The sequence below is a fragment of the Lissotriton vulgaris genome, chromosome 7, assembly GCF_964263255.1.
Source record: "Lissotriton vulgaris chromosome 7, aLisVul1.2, whole genome shotgun sequence".
Classification (NCBI taxonomy): domain Eukaryota; kingdom Metazoa; phylum Chordata; class Amphibia; order Caudata; family Salamandridae; genus Lissotriton; species Lissotriton vulgaris.
In genome coordinates, this window is record NC_141695.1 from 1,729,396,343 (window position 1) to 1,729,418,238 (window position 21,896).

Sequence of the window (21,896 nt, forward strand, 5' to 3'; positions counted from 1 at the left end):
ACTATAACTTGCTCCTCCGCCATGCACTGCTTATGACTTTACATATTACATTACACATGACAATCTATGGCATCATTTATGACATCACTGCTGCTATTACAAATGACATTATTGATGATATCACTGATGACATCATGCACTCAGTGTGCTAGTAAATGTTATAGTTTACATAGTGGCGGGTACCATATTACTTTTCTACCTACTTGTATACAGCTTGTGTCCATCTAATGGGTCTAGGTGTTTACAAAATGTTTGCACTTCTAATGTATCATAATTTTGTAGAGGTATTGAACACATTATAAGTATTTGCACTGAAGAGTAATTCTGTGTACAGGTGACAGTTGACAACTTGTGGTCTGCACGTTCCACACAAGCTTGCCTACTACATACTAAGTATTGTCAGCAGTCTTGAGTTATTAGACAGAATCATCTCACCATGAAGATTTCTATGGAACACACAAGACTGTGTGTGCCAGGAATCAATTAACCTATGTGCATGTGCTTGTTTTGTTTCAGAAGCTGGTCTATCTGTAAAGCTTGTACCCCAGTATGAAGGATGCAAGTAATATGATCTTTAGCACCTTCAGGCTTTGGTTATTGTAAGGGAATAGTCACTCTTTGGACAAGTTTCAGATAGAGTGTATAATGTGCTGAGTAGCTAATTTGTATTACTCTATAATATATTTGTCATGAGAGTTTCACTGTCTACAAACAGTCTGGTACAGAATAAACTCTCTCCATAGAGTGAATATTGTTTACAGTATTTACTTCTCTACTTATATCAAATATATTTCTCAATGTAAGTTTGGTGACTGACAGGGGTTTGATACAGATAAAAGCTGTCCATACGAACTCATTGTTTTGGAAGAAATGTTCAATATTTTTACGACCTCTCCTTGCTCTGAACAGGTGTTTATAGATTAAATACTGTAACCAATGAGGGCTTCCCATATATCTGTTGTTGATTGCTAATGTGAACTACGCTACCCGTGAAGTGTACAGTATATGGTCAATGTGGTACACAACCCACACTTTCTATAGCTAAGAGAGTTGTTTCTCTGGCGGCATTTATCATGGCTCATATTCTTCTGAGTTATTTTGTACCTAAATTTAGACCTCTAAAGCTGTAGCCGTTTATAAAGAGATCAATGTATCCAAAAAAAGTTTGGATGATGTCACCAGTGATGTCATCTGGAGATGTCATAGAATATGTCATGAGTAATGTCATATGTGAGGTCATAAGCAGTGCATGGCGGGCGTTAGTGCTGCTAACTATAACTGATTAATTGCTGTGATTTTTTAGTTATAAACCTTAATGTTCGCACTCACAAATTCACCTAACTAAAACGTTAATTTAGCCTTTGTTTTTTTTCAGTGAACACATACATATATATATACATTTTAACTTTGGTGCAGTTTCACAAAACTTCATGGAACTTTCCAAAACAAAGTTAATCCACCTAAGCTTCTTCACAAAACGTTTTGGGGTAATCCATCAAGAGTAGGCCGAGGGGGGTCCCTTGTTGACTTCCATAGGAAATTGTGGCAAACAATACAGAAGAAAACAATCCATGCTTTTCCCTATTTATTTTAAATCCATTAAGCCATTTATGAGAAGTTCACATTTAAAGAGGTGCTCGGGTGAGCATGAAGGGGTTAAAATATAGGTATATCTGGAATGTTGGCCCTGCGGGAATCCCATGCTATTTAAAAAATAAGGGATTCTGTTTGCTGATAGAACTTTTTCTCCTGCCAGCCACTTTGGTTCCGCAGTACCAGTACCAGTCCCACAGGACCAAACTATCTGATTTGTTGGCTGCAACTTGAAGAAAAATGTTCCAGCCATCATTACAGGCCACAGGGACTCATTCCCGGGTCCTCAACTAGTAAAAGAAAAGTAAGATAGAAGAGGGAAGAGTGGGGGAGTCCTGAACCCCTGAAACTGATGGGGAGCACCTGCCCCACCCAGAATCCAGAAAATAAATTACAAAATTTCAGGCTGCAGATATCATGGTACTTGCACGGGACCTAGCATGACCCTCCCGTGAGTTCCATGGTAATTCCACTGGAGTTTGTATTGTCCTGCTGTACCATGAAGGTTTCACTTGGTCACGGTATTATAGGAGTATAACTGTACAGAAAAATTTTACAAAAAAATCATTCATATCCTTGTGGGGTAGGGGAGTAAGAAGGATTGGGGCACACATTGGAACTTGGCCATGCAGCGCCTGTACAAAAGCTGAGTGTGTCAAGGGATTTTTTATCTAGTGTGAGTTGGTCAGGCTTTCTGGCAAACCCTACACTGTGTACAGCCAAACACCATGCATGGTAGGATGGGGTTGGCTGGCTGCGGCTGCTTAGGTGCAGAACCAGGTGACAGGCCAGGCCCTGTAGCCAAACCCATGCCGCACATGGGCCAAGGCCATGAGCAGTGGGGGGTTGGCAGAGATAGGTATGGAAATAATATCTTACTTTACCATAGAAAAAACACAGAAATTCACTGAAAAAGCAAAGGTTAAAGTGACGTTATATTTAGATGAAAATGTCAGTAAAAACATAACATTTTAACTCAAAACACCATTGAATTTCACGAGTTTTAGTTAACTTAATTATCTATAACTGGCGCCCTCGCCATGCACTGCTATGACCTCACATATTACATCACTCATGACATGCTCTATGACATCATTGATAACATCACTAATGACAGCTGAATGACATCATTTATGACATCACTGTGCATGACAGATACTGGAAATGATGAATGCACTTCATCAGCATCAACACACTGCTATCTAGAAACCATGTTTCACTCTTTCTCCATTATGCAGCAGGCGAGATGTTACCTGTGTGGAGGTAAAACCCCCATAGGCATTCTGCTGCCTGGTGAGCCAGCTCACGATGGCCACCGCATTGCTGATGTCAATCTGCGACCGGTCCCCTATGGAGAGGTACCCCAACAAGATGTAGGCTGTGGTCTCAACATCTGCTGTTTCGGGCTCAATCGAGATAAAGTCAGACGGGGTTTGGAGAGTATATGCCCAGTGTGTCTGTCCATCTGTAAAAGGGGAAGAAGTCAGACATGCATTTTTATTTTCCGAGTATTAGCAAGTATAAAACAGCATTGCTATATCAAGAGCATCCATCGCTGCCTCCGCTGCTTTTCGCCCAATCAGCTGAAGCGCCTCACACTGCACAGGAGTGATCAGAATCTAACAGAATAACAAGACAGTAGGTTCATAGATGTAGTCGTATGGATCTGGGGTGCTTCTGAGAGGAGAATGAGCTACATAAACCAATCTTGCAGGGGCCATGATTGGGCTATCAAAAGGAGAAGTCGCGGTCCGCATCTCAATTTGCACAGCACTCTTGAGGTAATGGGGAGACAATGAAAAGTGTGAACAGAGGACCCCGTCAGTACATGGCTGCTGGCATAGTATCAGCATTTGTGGTTGGTGTGGTGTCAAAGAGATACAGGTTTGGTTTGCCACCTGGATACAAAATCTTGATCAGGTGATCTTGGTTCAACTCCAGCTCATGGCATTCCCTTTCAAATCAACTGAGTATGCCCACCCAATCCCTTACTGCTCCTGGCAAGTTGTTGTAGTTCCCTTCTACAGTTGTCTTCCGGCTTATCTTGTGTGCCATGTCATGTGGCCTGCCATGGGATCTTTGGGGAGTCACACTCCTGGCTGGCTCCAGGCTTTCTATGCTGGCAGCTGGTGAGAAAGCTGCCTAGTAGTCCATTACCTCCAGCTTTGTTACTGAATAAACTACTGCCTCTGTGAGGAAAACTTAACTCTGGTGACAAGAGTGCCTGTCTGGAGGGCAGACGCCCACCACCAACTTACCCCTGCTGGTGCCCTTGAACCCATGGTCATACCATCTCAGTGGACTATATGTTGTTTCACTTCAACGTATATGAGAATCCTGACTGGATCACTTTTTTTGGACACTCTTTGAAAAGCCATCAAAGAAGGCAGGGTACGAGTCATCTTCTTAGCACCCACTCGATTTAGCCACAACATTCTTCGAAGTAAAACTCAGGGGCATATTAGCAAGGGCGATATCGCCGATTTAGCTGGACTTTTTCCCCCTAGAGCAGCAATATTTTTTTCACCCTATTAGCAAGCTGTGGCTAACAGCAGTTAGCGACAGCTTATTAGCGATAGCTACAGGTTTGGGGCCCGCTTTGCATGTCAGCGATATTTATCGCTAATGACATGCAAAGTGGGTGTACCCAACCTGTTAGCGACTGAAAGCAGACGCTAACACAGCTATCCCCTGTAAGCAAGGCAGGGGAAGCAATTAAAAAAATCACGCTAAGCGAGAATATCACCAGAACCTAACGCCTGCTCAGACCATGACTTAATCTGTATATCCAATGGGAGGTGGATATTCCGGTTAAGTCCCCATTAACGATAATGCCTGAATAATGCTGGATTTCCAGCGATATTCACGCATTGAGCCGATATCGCTGGACATTTGATTGCTTTAAAGATAAACGTTGCTAATAGCTCGTTATCTCTGCGATAATATCCGGCGATAGGCGGCGATTAAAAAAAATGCGCTAAGAGCATTTATCGATAATTATCGCTATTTGTTGCTAATAGGCCCCCCAGATCTCTCCGGCAAGTGCATTAACCACTTCAGTTATCATATCCTTATTATTTTACGCTGAAAATTACTGGACAAACAAAGATCTCTGCTGCAGGGGTTTTAACCTTGTAAGATATTTAAAAATGCAGTCTCTTTGTGACCAATTAAGTAAGACAGACCAGATCTACAGTCATGTTTGTCCCTGTTGCTAATTTTGTTGGGCACAGATTTAAAAAAGTAAATGCATAACTTGACTCTCAGGTGCCACTTCCCATGACTTTTCCCTTATTACTCCTCCCCCTTTGCATGCCACAACTTGATATCCAATGTATGGGCTTCCAGAGGAATGTTTCTTTCAATTCCAGCACTTAATTGGAGTAAATCTATTTCACCACACTAGTGTGAGTCACTTGTAAAGTGACAGTGAATGTGTCTGAGAGGACATTTTAGCAGGGCATGAGGATGCCACATTATGTAATCAGGGAAGACAAAGAATCTTTGTGACTTAAGAGAAAGTTTGGGGTTTGCATGGAGGGATGAGGGTGGGGGGTGAAATGAGGCATGCTGGCTCAGTCTTGACTTGCCAGGACAGTAGTCTACCATGCACTTTGTGCAGCCTACTCACATTTGCCAGTCTGGCTAGGGTTAGAGCTATGCCCCAACCAAGGCTCTTCCCAGCTGCAAAATGCCTGTCTTTGGAAGTATGAGAAGAGCTTGCGGCTCAAACCCCCGCTCAAAATGTAACCTCTATCTACATAGGAATGTGTATATTCTGGGATTTTAATACCCTGTGCTGCATGTCTAGCTTTGATTTGATTGCTCTCCAACTGGTAGCTTGTGGACTTGGTATAACTTCTGCATTAGATGCTTTCCCGCCTCCATAAAATTGTATTGTATTTGCATTTGTATAGTGCTTACTACCCCTGATGAGGCATCTAAACACTTTTTCAGGGAGTAGCACGCTACTCCGGAACCCATAAAGGATTGGGGGTGAATTAATATAGTGAAATATGAAAGCAATTTGAGTGGTGGATATGTTTGTCTGTTATTTGGATTGAGAAGGATAGTGGAGGGATAGAAATGAATTGATTGACTGAATAAGACCTGCTCAGTTCACTAACTCTGATTGCTGCTCCAGCTTTTATTTCATTCATTTGGCTCATTTGGTAATACCCCTATCTCAAAATGGCTGAACAGCCTCTGAGCTTGGTAATACTTGTATCAATGGGCCTTCTGTGATTATTATAACTTTGCACACAAGTGCCTCACTCTCCACTAGCTAGGTTGGTGCTATGTAAATGCCTACAAGCATATGAGATATCTAACCTGCCACCACAGACATCAGACCTGCTACCTTGCTTACCTCCAACAACGCAGAGATGTGGACGTTGCTGGCCATCTACATGCTCGCAACAACAGTACTTGTCAAGCTTCACACTAGTGCACTATCACACAGCTGGAAATACTGGACACACATGCAACACAGTCTACATACGCCATGCACATCAGCTACACATGATTAGAACATTATGCAGGTGTTTGTTGATCTGAGGGTGTTTGTGCAGCATCTTCTGCTCTAAAGGGAGGGGACCACAGGAAGACTTTGTTAATTACTCCAAAACATGAGAGGAAGTGGTGCAGCACGAAGGAACAGCCGTATACACTGTAGGGGACGCGCCATCTTCACCTGGTTCATTCTACACAGAGACAGAGAGGTGGTGCAGTTGATCAAAGATACTCAAGCGCGTTTTGCAAGCGTAGTTTGAGGTTCAGCCTCCTGTGTAGAACAGGTGGGTACATTTTACACTCATCATTCCTTTTTCTAGGATAGCCCCTGCACAGCCAAAAATCCTTCTCCCTGTTGGAGCCTGTACCATTACACAAGACACAAGGGGAGCCCACCATGATAGCTTGGCAGGTTACCTATGAGGGCAGCTTTGCGCTGGAGTAGAAAGGTAAGAGTGAAAAGGCCAATACCTGAGTGAATAGCCAGAGCCTCTAGATCTTCGGCCAGCTGCGCCCGGACTAAGTCATCCCCGGCCAGGGTGAAGGTGTAGAAGAGAAGCGCGAGGGTATAGACGCTGGTAATGCCGGGTTCTCCTTGGGATCTGTTTCTCAGACATTGCAGTCCATTCACGATCATGGGTGCCTGTGAGGAGGAAGCCGGGTGTCAGGCAGGGTGCCATTCAAAGGAAAGAAGGGAGAAAAGGAGTGCCACAGCAATGCAGAAAGAAGATGAAGACTCTAGAGAAGAAACAAAGGAGAATGTAAGTAAGGGACAGTGGAGAGAAATATAGGAAAGTCGGAGGGAAGAAATAGTGAGGAAAATGAAAGAAGGGACCAAGGGATAAAACTAAGGAGGGAGAAGGATGGAATGACGTAAGAGGAAGCAAGGAAGCACTATGGATGGACAGATGAAGGGAATGAGAACAGAAAGAAGGAAGGATGAAAGAAAAGGTGGAAGGAAAAAAGAATAAAGAATGCAAGGAAGGTAAAAGGAAGGAAGAAAAAACATGGAGGCGAGGCAAAGGGAACAAAGGAAGGGAGTGGAAAAATAACAAGGAGAAGAGACAGGTGAAACGCAACAGAGATGTATCAGGGAGAGTGAAAGGAATAAGCAGATGTGCTTTGGAGAGGGACAGAGCCAGTTGAAATTATAGTGATTGAAGGAGTAGAGAAGAATGGAGGAAGAGAGATAGAGATAGTTGTGCATGCAGCATGTCACACTCACTTGAAGTGGCATTCCCAGTTCCAGGAGGGCAGAGGTGATATAGGCTGAAAGGGAGACATCATCATCAACACCACCCTGTGAAACAGAAAGGGAAGGAGTATGGGTCAGTCCCAGATTCATTCAAGGGAAATGACCTATGACCCAGGAAACAGTGGAATACTTTTGCAGAAAATGGCTGTGCTGTGGTGGATTGGCCATGGGGAGGAGCACCGGTGCAGAAGGTGGATGTGCTGCAGTGGATTGGCCATGGGGAGGAGCACCACTGTAGAAGGTGGATGTGCTGTTGTAAATTGTCCATGGGGTGGGGTGCCACTGCAGAAGGTGGATGTGCTGCTGTGTATTGACCATGGAGTGGAATACAATTGCAGAAGGCGGTTTTTCTGCTGTGGAATAGCCACAGGTGGTGTACCACTGCAGAAGCAGGACGCTCTGCTGTGGATTGGCCATGTGGTGGGGTACCATTGCAGAAGGTGGCTGTGATGCTGTAAATTGTCCATGGGGTCGGGTACCACTGTAGAAGGTGGATGTGCTGTTGTAAATTGTCCATGGGGTGGGGTGCCACTGCAGAAGGTGGATGTGCTGCTGTAAATTGTCCATGGGGTCGGGTGCCACTGCAGAAGGTGGATGTGCTGCTGTAAATTGTCCATGGGGTGGGGTGCCACTGCAGAAGGTGGATGTGCTGCTGTAAATTGTCCATGGGGTGGGGTGCCACTGCAGAAGGTGGATGTGCTGCTGTAAATTGTCCATGGGGTCGGGTGCCACTGCAGAAGGTGGATGTGCTGCTGTGTATTGACCATGGAGTGGAATACAATTGCAGAAGGTGATTTTTCTGTTGTGGATTAGCCACGGGTGGTGTACCACTGCAGAAGCAGGATGCGCTGCTGTGGATTGGCCATGTGGTGGGGTACCATTGCAGAAGGTGGCTGTGATGCTGTGGATTAGCCATGGGGTGGAATAACACTGCAGGCAGCAGATGTGCTGCTATACAAAGGGTACATAAGGACTAAAATATACAGAGGTAGATGTTCTGTTCTGGTTAGCTCCAGAGAACATTGTAAAACGTGAGGTGGCGCTGTACGCTGATCACAGGTGGTATACAAATGGAAACGCAAAGCAGAAGATGGATATTCTACTAAAGACGACAACATCAGTTTGTGGGGGGGATATGACATCTTTTTTCCAGAAATGTCAATGTTATTGCAAATTAACTTCAAACTGAAAAAGTAATATTTGCCACCACAATGTTCTGAAGCTGAACCTTGGTGCATATGTTGGTAACAGGTGGAATAACATAGCAAGATGTGCAAGCATGGTCGTCTTCTGGATGCAGAAGATGGGTATAGAAAATGGGTGTGTTGCTGGAGACCATGACTAAGACTTCCCAAACAAAGGAGGAAGGGAGCAGACTGCCTCACATCCCAGCACTCAGTTCCCTTAGTTGAATTTGTGTAAATGCAGTGCATTGTACCACTTCAGTAAAAGCCCTTAGTTTCCACATTGTTTCATTCAGTCAGTGCTTTGTATCTCTTGCTCTTGTGTGTCACAATTGTTGTCCATCTTCAGTAGAGAGTAACAAGTTGTTTTAGGGATGCTGGAAATGCTGCTCACAGTCATCGCTGGTCTCTGTACCATTCACTGAGCGCAGGTGCGTCAACCTGGTGCTTCCTACCTACCTGCATACTTCACTCTCCCCCACAGTGAGCACACTATTGCAGCAAACTTTGTGAGGTGAGCAATTGCCACAGAAACTGGTACCCTCTCACTGACTTACTGTTGCTGGGTCACTCTTGCACAGCTACCACACAGATCAGCTCTTGAAATTGCAGATGCAGGACCCAGTCAAGGAGGACTTCGACAGCCCGGCCAGCCTGCCTCTGCAAAGCCTCAAGGGTCAAAATAAACATATTGGATGGCATATGGATGACCAATCTCTGTAAACCTACTCAAAATAAGCCAGTATTTACACTTCCTATTTCAGCTATGTCCCCTAGACCTACCTATTCTCTAACAAAAGACTACAGCCTTCAGGTGTGCAGGAGTTTGATAAAGATGCTATCCTGCACACTGGGTTCTAACCAAAATCGCTGATAGCCCCACTCATTGGCCCCTAAACCCTTACCACCTGGGTAACCCAAAAAGCATGGGAGAAGATCTCTCCTACCTCCAGTTCCATGAGGCTCTAATTAATACACATCGTGAGTAATCACTCTCTCCTCTGTAGTTCTGGTTACATTGGGACTTACATAGGAGTGTCATTTTGTGTTTCATTAATGACTTGAAGATTGACACATTTGCCTGTGACCCTTTGTTCCACACTTCGTGCTGATTAGTCTTTGGGTTCAAAAGTTCTATGGGTGTAACATTTTTGAGGTATACATACAACATCAGCGTATACATTTTTGCTCCAAAAGCCAGCCCATCCAAATAGACAGATTTGGAAAAAATTTGACATGAAGATAATTTGATTTACCAACACAGGATCTAGGCTGCAGTTTACTGGTCAAAATAATGTACATATTTTGGGGTGGGAATCCTTAAATGTTGATCGCCAGCATGCAGACAGTGATCACTATGACACAGGAAGGAAAAAGTTACTAACCTATGACTATAGTTACCTAACCCTAGTATCGCTCATGGATTCACATGCTGGAATCCCCCCGTTTGTCGAGATGGGAGTTCCTTGTTAGTTGTAGAAAAGCAGGGCAATGTTAAACCAATTCTGGAAGACTTTAAACAAGGCCACGTTAATAGTCCTTACAAATCCCTAGCAAAGCCCCCAAGTTCAGCCAGTCAAGCCAATGAACAGTGAACAGCACTCCCCTGAGAGGCCACCGTACTTCAGATTATGTAGCATAAGGGTAACAAAAATATTTCAGTGGATGAGCCTGATATGGGAAATGGGGCAGGATAATGCTAGATAAAGCATATACTTCTCTAAATCCAGGACTCCATGGTCAGTTGTGGTGGTGGTTCATTCTTTGTGGTGAGCGGAGATCTTTTCTCTCACGTGGAACAATGCTGATGGGGTGAATGTTGTAGCCAGTGCCTTAAGACAGTGTCTTCTGGAGTTTTCTTGCGATCTGGCCTGCTTCTGGTAGGCATCTGGAGGTGGCCCCCCCTATTGCTGTGGGGAGTACTATTGGCAGTAAGGTTGTTGTGGTATCTGGTACACCTAGTATAAATAGGCTTAATTTCTCCCTCTGTATGAGGGTTGGCCTCTATCTGGGGCAAAAAAGAATTGGCTGTTGTCACCCCAGTTGCAGCACTCCTAGTGATCTTGCAGTGTCCACGTCATGCTTTATGGATCTTAGTGTACATTCCTGATAAATAATCATTCTCAGTTGAAAGGCCTACTGTGGCCTGATAGTCTAAACAATGGGGAACATACCCAGCCTTGTCTGTGCTACGCCGCTGTCCCAGCACATTGTCTGAATCCTGTTGACGCAACGTCATTTGCTGAATCTGTTATCACTGAAGAGGCCTTCTCACCCTCATGCGGTATTGCTTTTACGTCTGCTCTTGCTGTGATCATAGTTGTAGACATGGCAGATATCCACTTCCAAATCCTTCCCAGTTTTCTACCTTCTTTGTCTGGTGATGTGTTTGGAAGGTGAACTTGGGTTCCTAGATCTCCTTCTTGCAGCTTTCGTTACCACATAGTCTGCCAGGAGATGACCAACCAAGCTTGCAAGGGTCTCTGGTGTCCCCTGGTGTCTTGTGTTTCTGATCAGTCACAGTGTAACTAATGCCACTGTAGCAGGAGTTTTCATTACTTTCACTCCAGATGTGCTCATTGATCAATATTGTTCTCAGTCTTACGTCTAGGCTTCTCAAAATCATAATTAAAATAATTTATTTCCATACTGGGAATTTGGCAAATCAAATCTAATCAAATCTCTCTCTATTAAGGCATAAAGCTTTCAATTTCAGCCAGTGGTGAGTCGGGTGGAGGTGCTGTAGATGCCACACAGATCTGTACAATGCAGTCATCCCTACCCTGGCCCTGTGTCCTCGTCATGTACTTCTCCTTCTTCCTGATCCTCGCCTGAATATCTGTCATCACGTGCCGCAGTTATAAGTACTTGACATAGTTGAAAGTAGAGATTGACATGGAGGATTTGCCACAGGACTCTGTCTTGGTGGGTAAAACAGGACTCCATACTGGTGAGGAAGGATGAGTTTGTGGCTGTGAGCGGAGTGGTGGTGACAGACTGGGAGGTTATTGGTCATGTGTACCACTTGGGGTATCCAGGAACTATGCATATTATTCAGACAGCATTTGTTGAAAGCCCTAGACTTGTCCAGTCACTGACGTTCCTTTTGAAAAGGATCATAATCATTATGCCGTCTTTCATCATCCAGATGCTCTTCCCATGTATGGTAAGGACTACTGTATCTTCAACTAGTACTCTGGTACTCTGTGGCAAATTAGCCACCTCTTCCTAATTATTATCATGTAGGTCCTGGACCTTGACTTTCAAGAGTATTGGCAGTACTACCCAGGCTTTGGTCCTCCTCGATCTCTCAGCCGCCTTTGACACGGTTGACCACACCATCTTGCTTTCCCGTGTCAAGGCGGCGGGGATCGGGGGTACTGCCCTGGTATGGTTGTCCTCCTTCCTGAGGGACCGCACCCAGGCTGTTCGCCTGGGTGATTTTTCTGCGGACTTTCGGAAAGTTCAGTGCGGGGTTCCCCAAGGTTCCTCCCTCTCACCCCTTTTGTTTAACCTTTATATTGCCCCTCTTATTTTTTCACTGCAGCAAATGAAGGTCAGCATATACAATTATGCGGATGACCTCCAACTTGTCTTCAATCTGTCTTCTTCCCCTGCTTCTGTCCTAAATTTCCAGTCTATTATGATTTATATCCGGGACTGGATGAACCACAACCATCTGAAACTCAACCCAGACAAGACTGAGCTGGTGTTGACGGGTGGTTCATCCAGTCCCTGGTCCTCACTATTTTTGGCCCCCATCCCTAGGTTCTCCACCGGTCCCTTCTACCTCAGTTAAAACATTAGGCATTAAACTCAATTCCCAGCTCACTCTTCACTTCCAGGTTAGTTCTGTGGTGTCCTCTTCCTTTTTGTCACTACGCACCATACGCAAGGTATCCCGCTTCTTTTCCTTTGATGCCTTGAAACTGATCACCTTGGCGATGGTAATCTCCCGCCTGGATTATGGCAACGCTCTATATGCAAGTATACCTGCATATAGTTTAAGGCGTCTGCAGTTGATCCAGAACCAGGCGGCGCGCCTGGTGTTCAATCTGCCAAAATCCCACCACGTAACCCCCCTCCTCAAGTCCCTACATTGGCTCCCTGTCCGTGAACGTGTCCAGTTTAAGCTTGCTTCCATCATCTTTCAAGCACGACTGGGCACGGCTCCGGCTTTCATTTCATCAGAGATCATTCCCTATGTCCCTACTAGGGAACTGCACTCATCTACTCAATCCCTTCTTACAGTCTCTCGTTTTCGGAGGAAGAAATGGGGAGGATCGAAATTCGCGACCCTTGCACCAGTCCTATGGAATTCCCTGCCTCCAGAGCTTAGAGCCTTACCTCTCTACCCTCAATTCCGAAAACAGCTCAAACTTATTTTTTTGCTAAATCTTTTAACTAGTTCATCTGCTGTTTCTGTCTTCCTTCCTACCTAATTTCTGTTATTCCCACCCAGGGGGTCTGTCTGTTGCAGCGCCATGAAACCGCTGGTGAAAGTGCGCTATACAAATAATTTTAAACTCAAACTCAAACTCAACTACAGGATCCCCCGGCCTCTGCTTTCTCTGTATCTGAGAGGCTCCGAGGTGGCGTCATGGCACTTTACTGAGCGAGGTGTGTTCAGGCAGCAGAGATGTTGTGATTTCGTTGTCAGAAATCAGACTGAGTTCAGAGGTCTTTGCCAGTTGCTTTGTTGAGGGATCTCTTGATGTTGGTATGGCGGTCAACAATGCCATCAACATGGCCTTTGCTGACAGGGCCTTCTTCAAAGGGGATGTTGTTGAAGGGGTAATCATTCCAGGTGACATCGAGGGCAAGGTAATTGTCGACAGGGTCCCTGATGCTGTAATTGATGGAATTGGCATCCTCGATTGGGGCTTATGTGGTTTCTTCATCAATGATATTGAAGACGGTGTGCTCTTCTGTGTCATTGACGCTGGTTATGACGACAATGCTGCCATCAGCATTTTAGTCACCTTTTGGTATCACCCCCAGAGGCTTTTACTTCAACAGTGTGGGACTGTCTGAAGTGGGTTTAGTCAAAGGGCTCTATCACCTCAGATGATGGAACCTGGTAGTTTTCCTGTTTGCTTTCTTAATGATTTTCTTAGATGGCTCTCTTGAGGTTGGCAGAGACTCCGCTGGATAGGATTTCCTGGATTGTATGTACTCCAAACTAACCCTTTTGCGGGGTTTCCATGTCATAACTTATGGACCTTATGAACCATCCTGAAGTAGGTGTATCATTGACTCTGTGTTTTTTGCAGCAGCATTAAAAGTCTACCCTCACTGTACTTGAAGGTTCTGGATGAAGAGATCCAACATATCTTTGAGTCCTTTGCCTTGTGGGAAGGGTAGACACAATAGATCTGTTCCTCAGAATGGAGCCTCGCCTTCGAATTGGTCCCCAAGGCCTGAAAAGGTGCTTCCTGCAAGAAACAGACATGGTTTGTCCACTCTGCTTAAACAACCAACTGGAAACTGCCCTAGGATGGGATAGAGATGGAATTTGAAGGAAATATATGCATTACATAGAAATATCTGTAAATCTGCAGTAATCTAAGCAGAGTTTCAGGGACTCTGTTTCCACACACCGAGTGGTGGGAATCTGAGGAATGGGTTCCTCTGGCAGGGGTGGGAGGGGAGTGATTTTATTGTGTTTTCACCTGGCTGGCTAAAGTTTGGGTCTTTTCTAAGGATGGATTCTAATGTAAGCAAGTTTAAGCCTTCAGATTGTGTTTAACATTGCACAGCTTCTTTATGACTACCGTAAGACTCGCAGATCGGTGATGGGATGATTCAATCATGTGAATCTCTGAAATAGCCAATGCTAGAAAACCAGGTTCATTATACCTACTCGATAAATACCAGCCACAGTACATTTTCAATGCTAAACTTTTCATGCTCACCAACGAGCTAAAAAGCAGCCTTTGATCCCAAAAAACATAACAAGGCCTGAAAACATAACTGAAAAAAAATATGTTAAGGAACAACATGGTTACGCTAAAATCATGTCTCAAAGCTACTAACATTGGCCAGTTATGCTTAATCAAACACTAGGACCACAACATAACAATAGTCAAGGAAAATCATACACAGAGGGTGCTTTAGAGTTGAATAGAAATATTACCCTTCATTCTCAGGTGAAAAAAGTGGAGCCCTCAGAGAGAAAGATTGAAACACAAGGACTAATACTAAGATCCCTGGCACTAGGGGATGGTTCAGATGGTTCACCCGTGACAGAGGCAAAATAGCCTCCATGCCCTTGGGAAAGTCCAGCCCTAGGGACGTAGCAATTGCATCCACGGTGGCAGGGCATAACATTTAGCCCTTTCCTTGTATTGGCCAAATGCGCACAAAGCAGGGTGCAGGATGTTGTTGGGTTAGCTTTCTGTCTAAGAATTGGACCTTATTTCCTTCTGCAGCAATTCTGATGTAGAATTAGGGTCATGGAGTCATGCCTGAAAAGATTGACCGTACCTTCATGGTTGTGTGGTAAAGCATGCCCACATTCTCAAAGCAGCCATCTGGGGACTGGCGTTGTTGCAGCCAATTGACTGCCATAGCAGTCACATTATTGTCTACAGAGATGAATTCTTCAGCTTGACCAAAGCACTTGGCCACAAATGCTGTCAGCCTAGAAACAAGAAAATAAGGAGAGGGTCAGGAGCAGATGATGAGGGGGAAGCAGGAATAGGAGGGGGAAATGTGTAAAACAGTAAGAAGTGGGAGGAATATTAGTAAAATAAGGGAAAGAGTGAGTCAAAAAGAGCAAAAAAGAGAGGGAAAGTGGAGATATATGGAAAATAGTAATCACGAGAAAAATGGTGGGGGGACAAGGAAATAATAGGACAGAAGGTGTGAGAGGGAGAGACAGACAGAGAGAGAAGGAGAAATGAGAGAGAGAGAAAAAAGAGGGAAGAAAGGAAAGAAATAGGGAAAAGAGTTTCAGAGCAAGTGATAAAGAAAAAGTCAAGAGAGAGAGAGGAGGAGACGAGGAAAGCAATATAAGAGAGAAAGAGGGTAGAATTGATGGAGTGTAGGGAAATGTCAGTGAAGGGCGGAGGAGAGAAAAAGAGAGAGTGATAAAGAGAGGGAAAGATAAGGAGTAATGGGCAAATAAAGAGAATAAGAGAGGAGAGAGGGGAATTTGGAAAAAGGAGTGATAGAGTGTGACAACAAATTAAGTAGAGGACAGGCATATGAAAGGAGGTGATGTGGAAGAGGTAAAAGGGAAAAGGAGAACGCAATGGAGAATTGGCAAACACCAAAGATAGGCAATATAGAAGTAGAAATAGAGATATGGGTACAGACAGATAAAGTAAAGAGGAGAGAATTGTAATGGATCATTATAAGAGCACGTAAGTGAAACAGAATGATATCTACATCCGTGCATAGTACTAAAAACTCTCTCTGTATTAATAATACTGAGAGCAGTTGTATTGTTTTCTGGTATTTAACGTAAACAAGATTTATTGCATATTTTGTAATTAGAGTGACCATATTTTCAAACTCAAATATGGCAATGGACCAGTGAATTAGATGTATGAGTACACATTGGCATAGATCATGAACACAGGAAGGCTACAACTACAGCACCTACCAATGTAGAAGAACTCCTTACATAGTGGCTGTGCACTTTGTCCCTTCTTAGCAAGTTCTGACTATCTCAACAAAGAGAAAACAGACATGGAAATGTTACTCACCTGTAACCCTATTTCTCTGTCACTGATATTTTTCATAAATCCATATATAGTAGAATATCTCTATGTGTGCAGGATACACATAACACTTTTTTACATAAACATTTTTACAAGAATCATTAAATCCAAAAAGAAAACATGATAGAACACGATTCATAAACTGCATTTTGTAATATGTAAAGTAATACTACAGTAGCAATACTTACTAACTACCAAATGCAATTCACTAGCCTACAAATGTGAAACGCAACCTCTACTTTATACTCTATGGGGGAGCATCACACATGTAAGTTTACTATTTAGTAAATGTGGAAAAGACCAGGGGAAGTGTCTTGAAAAGGTGCATACTTACTACAACATGGGAGGCGGTCAGGGCGGAGTAAGGAGGGGTTTAGGGCGGCTTAACGAGGAGCTTAGGAAAGGATATGCACTCACCCTCCAAAGTAAGTAAGCCCATTACTATTCACAAACTGCATATGTATGTAACTACAGCCAAAATGTATGTATGTATGTAGGTGATTTATAAAGGGCATGTGTTACTCCAAGGTGTGCCCTGGCACTATAGCGAAGGAGCTGTCTGCTGGCAGGAAAAGAGACGAGCCTAAGCTGAGGAAAAGAGCCAAGTCTTAAGTTTTTTCCGGAAGATCAGTATTTCCTTTATGGCCCTGAGTGTCAATGGCAGCTGATTCCAGAGAGAGGGGCCTAGAAATGAGAAGTATCTGCCCCACGCCTTCTCCTTCTTAATCAGAGGTACTATGGTCAGACAGAGATTTCCTGAGCAAAGGTTCCTCTGAGGAGTGTAAGTCTTGTAAAAGCAATATTTTAAAAGTGATCCTCTTCCTAACTGGAAGCCATTGTAGGCTATAAAGGAGGCCGGAGACATCTGAGTGGCGTGGGAGCCCAAAGATGGTACGTGCTGTTGTGTTCTGAACTAACTGCAGCCTGTCTATCAGGTAATTGGGCAACCCTGCATATAGGCTATTTCCATAATCCAGACTTGAGGTAATCAAGTCCTGGGTCACCTGTCGTCTAGCCAGAAAAGAGAGGAGAGAAAAAGATTTCCTCAGAACATGAAGCAGTGCAAAGCCCATACCCACCACAGAGTTGATTTGAATGTGAAATGATAGAAGCTCATCAAATTTAAAGCCCAGGTTTTTTTACTGCAGGACTTGCTAATAGAGGATGGGGGGCATCCTTCGGCCAGAAAGTTTCCCAAGATGTCTTGGTCTCTGGGCCAAAGAAAAGGAGCTCGGTCTTTCCCTTGTTACATTTTAGTTGGTTATTTGCATTCAGGCACTATCTGATTTTTACTCCCAGTAAGGCCTCATCCTTCACCCAGGGAGAAGGAGTTGGGTGTCATCAGCATATGACACTATTTGTGCACCCCAGAGTTCCACCAAAGGGGCCAAGAGAGAAAGGTAGATATTAAATAGCGTCGGGCTCAGAGCGGAGCCCTGTGGCACTCCAACCTTACGCTTGCTGGAGGTGGCAGAAAAAGGGTTGCACCAGACCTCTTGATCTCTGTCTTCCAAAAAAGAGACAAGTCACTGCCACGCCAACCTGTCATCCCCATTGACAGTAGACGAGCTAGGAGGATGGAGTGCGATTTAGTGTTGAACAATTGTGATGGGTCAAGTAATACCAGCAGGGCTCTGTCACCTCTGTCCCTGCAAAGGCGGATAGAATCAAGTACTGACTCAGTACTGTGGTCAGGTCGGAAGCCAGATTGACTTGAATGCAACAGATTATGCTTTCTAAATGTGCGGAGATCTGATGATTAACATGTTTTTCAAGTACTTTCGCTAGCACAGGCAGATCATTTGGATCTGCCTGTGGTTTTTTCAGCAGTGGCAACATAAAACAAGGGCATCTTAGCTGATGTAAGGGACATATTAAACAACTGATGCACTAGTGGGGGTGATAGCCTACACCCCACAAGCTAAAAGAGAGGCAGGGCCAGGGTCAGAGGGGGAGCCAGATTTTAGGCAACTTATGGCTAGAAAAGTATCTTCTACGGAAATGAGCGAGAAAATGAACCCAAAACAGTAGTAAATGCACTCCAGCTCAAACCTGGAGAAAATCCAGCACCACACATGGCAAGCCACCAGCCCTGCGACACCCTCCCATGAGGAATAATATAGGTAGGAACTTAAAATAAAAAACCCATAACAAATGTTAAGATAAATTACAATAATTAAAAATATAAATGACTTTAATTTAATGTTACAAAAATCAAAAAATAAAACATATTGATCATTTAATTTTACAATACTTGAAAACCCTTTTTTGAATTTATAAATCAAGAAAAACAATTTGTTACCAAAACAAAATTAAATTACTTTTAAATAATTCTGTACATTACTTTTAATAATGTCAATATTAGGTTAAAAAATATACTTTTTTATTCAAACTTCAGAAACATAATTTTCATTTAACATATTAAAAATAATTACATTTTAAATTAAAGTTAAGTTAATGATGCTATATAGTATGTTCTCTATTCTATTTTATTGTACATTAAAAATAAATATATACAATTAATCTACATAAATATTTAAAACATTTTTAGTAATTGTTCTCAAGTTTAATAACATTTCTACTTTTCTCTATACATTATCGTAGGAAGATCTCCACCACCCAATTTTTGGAGTATGATGTAGCAGATGCATCTGCATCCCTAAGGTGTAAATGTCAATGAGTTGTTGCATTCAGTAATAAGGATCTGGAAGAGTAGTATCTGCCAATGGAGGGCTATTTGTAGGTGGGCAATACAGACTGCCATGAAAATAAAGTTATTGTGGACTGTAGTGGTGATTCCCAACATCATGAGAGTGCTATAGAGTGGAAAATCAGTGTTTTTTACCATAGACATATAGAATGCTAATAATTCTTCCAAACAACTGTTCTCTCTCCTTAATTCCCTATCTTCTCTAGAATGTGTGGCAGCCCTATTTCCATCATCTTTAGAAAATTGCAATAAGATTGCTTCCTTCTATGCTTCTAAAGTAGCTAGGATATATGACATCTTTGCGGTAGGAGCTCGCAGCTGCATTAATCTAGATACCTTTCTTGACGAATCTCCAATTGAGAACGGTCTAAATGAATTTAGGACCCCCTCTCTGGAAGACTTGAAGAGCCTGACTATGAGCAATAAGTCAGGATCCCTTCTAGATCCAGCTCCACCTAAAATGTTGATGCAAGGGATAGAGACTATTCTCCCTCATGTACAACAGCTGATTTCTCTGTCCGTTCACTTGGCAAAATCTCGCAAAAAAGGAAGCACGCAATAGTACTCCCCCTGCAGAAAAAACCCTCTTCTGATCTCATGCAACTAGAGAATCTAGGTCCCATCTCACTTTTACCATTCTTTGCCAAAATTATGGAGAAAACTGTGAATAACCAACTCACAAATTATATCAATTTGAATGATTTGCTTCACCCTACTCAATCGGGTTTCTGGGCCTCTCCTTCCATGGAGCCAGCCCTATTTCTCGCTACCAAAAACTTGAGAAGGTGTGTGGATGAAGGACAAACAGCCACTTTGGTGTTACTTGACTTAAGTGCTGCTTTTGCCACCATATTGCCTAACCTACTCCTTCGGAGGTTAAGTCGGTGCGGGGTCAGGGATACAGCATTACGCTGGATGACCTCATTCCTTCTAATACGGAGCTTTGAAGTTGCCCAGCATCCACATATTTCAGACAGCATTACTCTCACCCACGGGATTCCAAAGGGCTCCATACTGAGCCCTACCCTATTTAATCTGTACATTTTCCCCCTGGCGGAAATCGTGGAAAAACACAATGTAAATCTTGTGTCATATGTGGAAGACATGCAGCTCAAAGTAACTCTATCACAGGACCCTGCGGCGGCTACGACACAATTTTCTCTATGCTTAGAAGAGCTAGCCTCCTGGATGACCAACAATTGCCTAAAACTCAATGGCAACAAAACGGAGGTAATGATAGTGGTGGATATACCTTCTATCTAGTCATCGGCTTGGTGGCCTGAGGCCCTGGGTCAAACCCCTGTCCCAAAAGCAAAAACCAAAAATCTGGGGATGTGGTTTGAGCCCAAACTCTTGTTTGAGAGTCAAATTAGGAATGCAGCGGGCAAGTGTTTTAGGCCCTTAAATTCTTCAACGGCCAGGAAAGCAGTTGTACATGCCCTAGTCATGTCCCAAATAGACTATTGTAACATCCTTTACTTGGGAGCCACCAAAGGGAGTCTAACTAAACTCCAACGCATTCAAAATCCTGCTGCTCGCCTGGTCTCTAATCTCTTGAGAGGAGCATCTACCTCTAAAGCTCTGACTACTCTTCACTGGCTACCAGTGGAGAAGAGGATTATGGGCTATTGCCACAGAATCTTGAAGAACAGCGCCTGAGCTACCTGCGATCTATGATTACACCCTACACACCTTCAAGAAATTTAAGATCTGTAGGGGCTCACCTTGTAAAGGTGCCAAGAGTTCAGATGCCAGGAGCCAGGATGGGAGCCCGGTCCTTTGGCTATCTAGCGGCAAAAATGTGGAATGCCTTGCCGCCTAATCTGAGATTAGAACCTACAGAAAATACTAGAAATCTGTCTTTTCCATACTCATATTAGGACTGTTTAGCCTGCTTCATCCTACTTTCTTGCTCATCTTAGCTTTAGGCTTATTCACACCTTCTCTTTTTCATCTCTCCCTCCTTTTGGGGGGAGGGGGTTTAGAATCCTATCGCAGGGACACACCGGTGGGTGTAACCAGGCACTTTATAAATGGTAAATCTATACTACTATTATAAAGAGAGAACAGACACCTTTCGGCAAGGTAAACTCGGGAACCACAGCGCCAATCCACACACCCAATATATTGTTGTAATCCTCAGGGTGTGTAGACGGACATAGGCTGAATAAAATAAAAATAAAACGTAAATTAAAAAATGTAAGTTTTAAAACAAAGTAGTCCCCTAACGTGACCTACACCTGCGTGCTGACGTCAGGAGCGGCGTCCAGGAACGTGAGTGACCTGCAGTTGTGTTTCCAGAAGCGGCAGGCCCGGCTCGCTGGTGAACCACTCCTTCGTGCCCCTGCCAGCATGTCCATATTTCCGCCAGCCGCTGCCTCAAAGCCACCTCATGCTTTCATTAACCTGGTAGTCTGCCTGAGCTGCGAGCGCGTCCATCTCCACGCCGCGCGCTCCATCCCCGAGTGCCGCCTCCCCTTCCCCACACATCGCTCTCAGCCCTGATCCCAGCTGGGATGCTCGCAGCTAATGATCCCTGATATGACTTCCCTCGCCGCGGCCCCCGGTGCGCCATTAGGACCAGCGAGGGGCGCCGCGCACGTCTTTGAAATGTAGGGAAAATATCTGCTGTTGTTCATGTGAACCATTAAAAAATCATGTATTTTTTCACACCGAGTATGTAATGTTTACAGGGGGAATTAAAAGCTCTACCGGGACCGTCAGACAGCTTGATTTGGCACAGCTGCAGCGCAGCATATAGGGGAGTTGAAAGTGCCACTTTTAAAATCAGGAATCGTGCTTTAGCCCAAACGGTACAACTGCCATACCCACATCCGTGCTTCACATAGTTTAGGCGGGCCAGGCATACTACGACGCACATTCAGAGATGCCAAGCAACTCGAGACCCTCTTCTT

General features: G+C 43.9%; 1 protein-coding gene across 1 annotated transcript in view; it reads right to left on the reverse strand.

Moving 5' to 3' along the window:
* LOC147706478 (alpha-2-macroglobulin-like protein 1) overlaps positions 1-21,896 on the reverse strand; it is a 384,979-nt gene that overhangs the window by 61,549 nt on the left and 301,534 nt on the right. Inside the window, exons 26-29 of the mRNA XM_086929616.1 lie at positions 15,031-15,187; positions 7,331-7,405; positions 6,577-6,748; positions 2,847-3,058 (exon numbers count right to left, since the gene is read on the reverse strand). Coding sequence (XP_086785742.1) covers positions 2,847-3,058; positions 6,577-6,748; positions 7,331-7,405; positions 15,031-15,187 — 616 coding nt within the window. The remainder of the gene's footprint in view (positions 1-2,846; positions 3,059-6,576; positions 6,749-7,330; positions 7,406-15,030; positions 15,188-21,896) is intronic.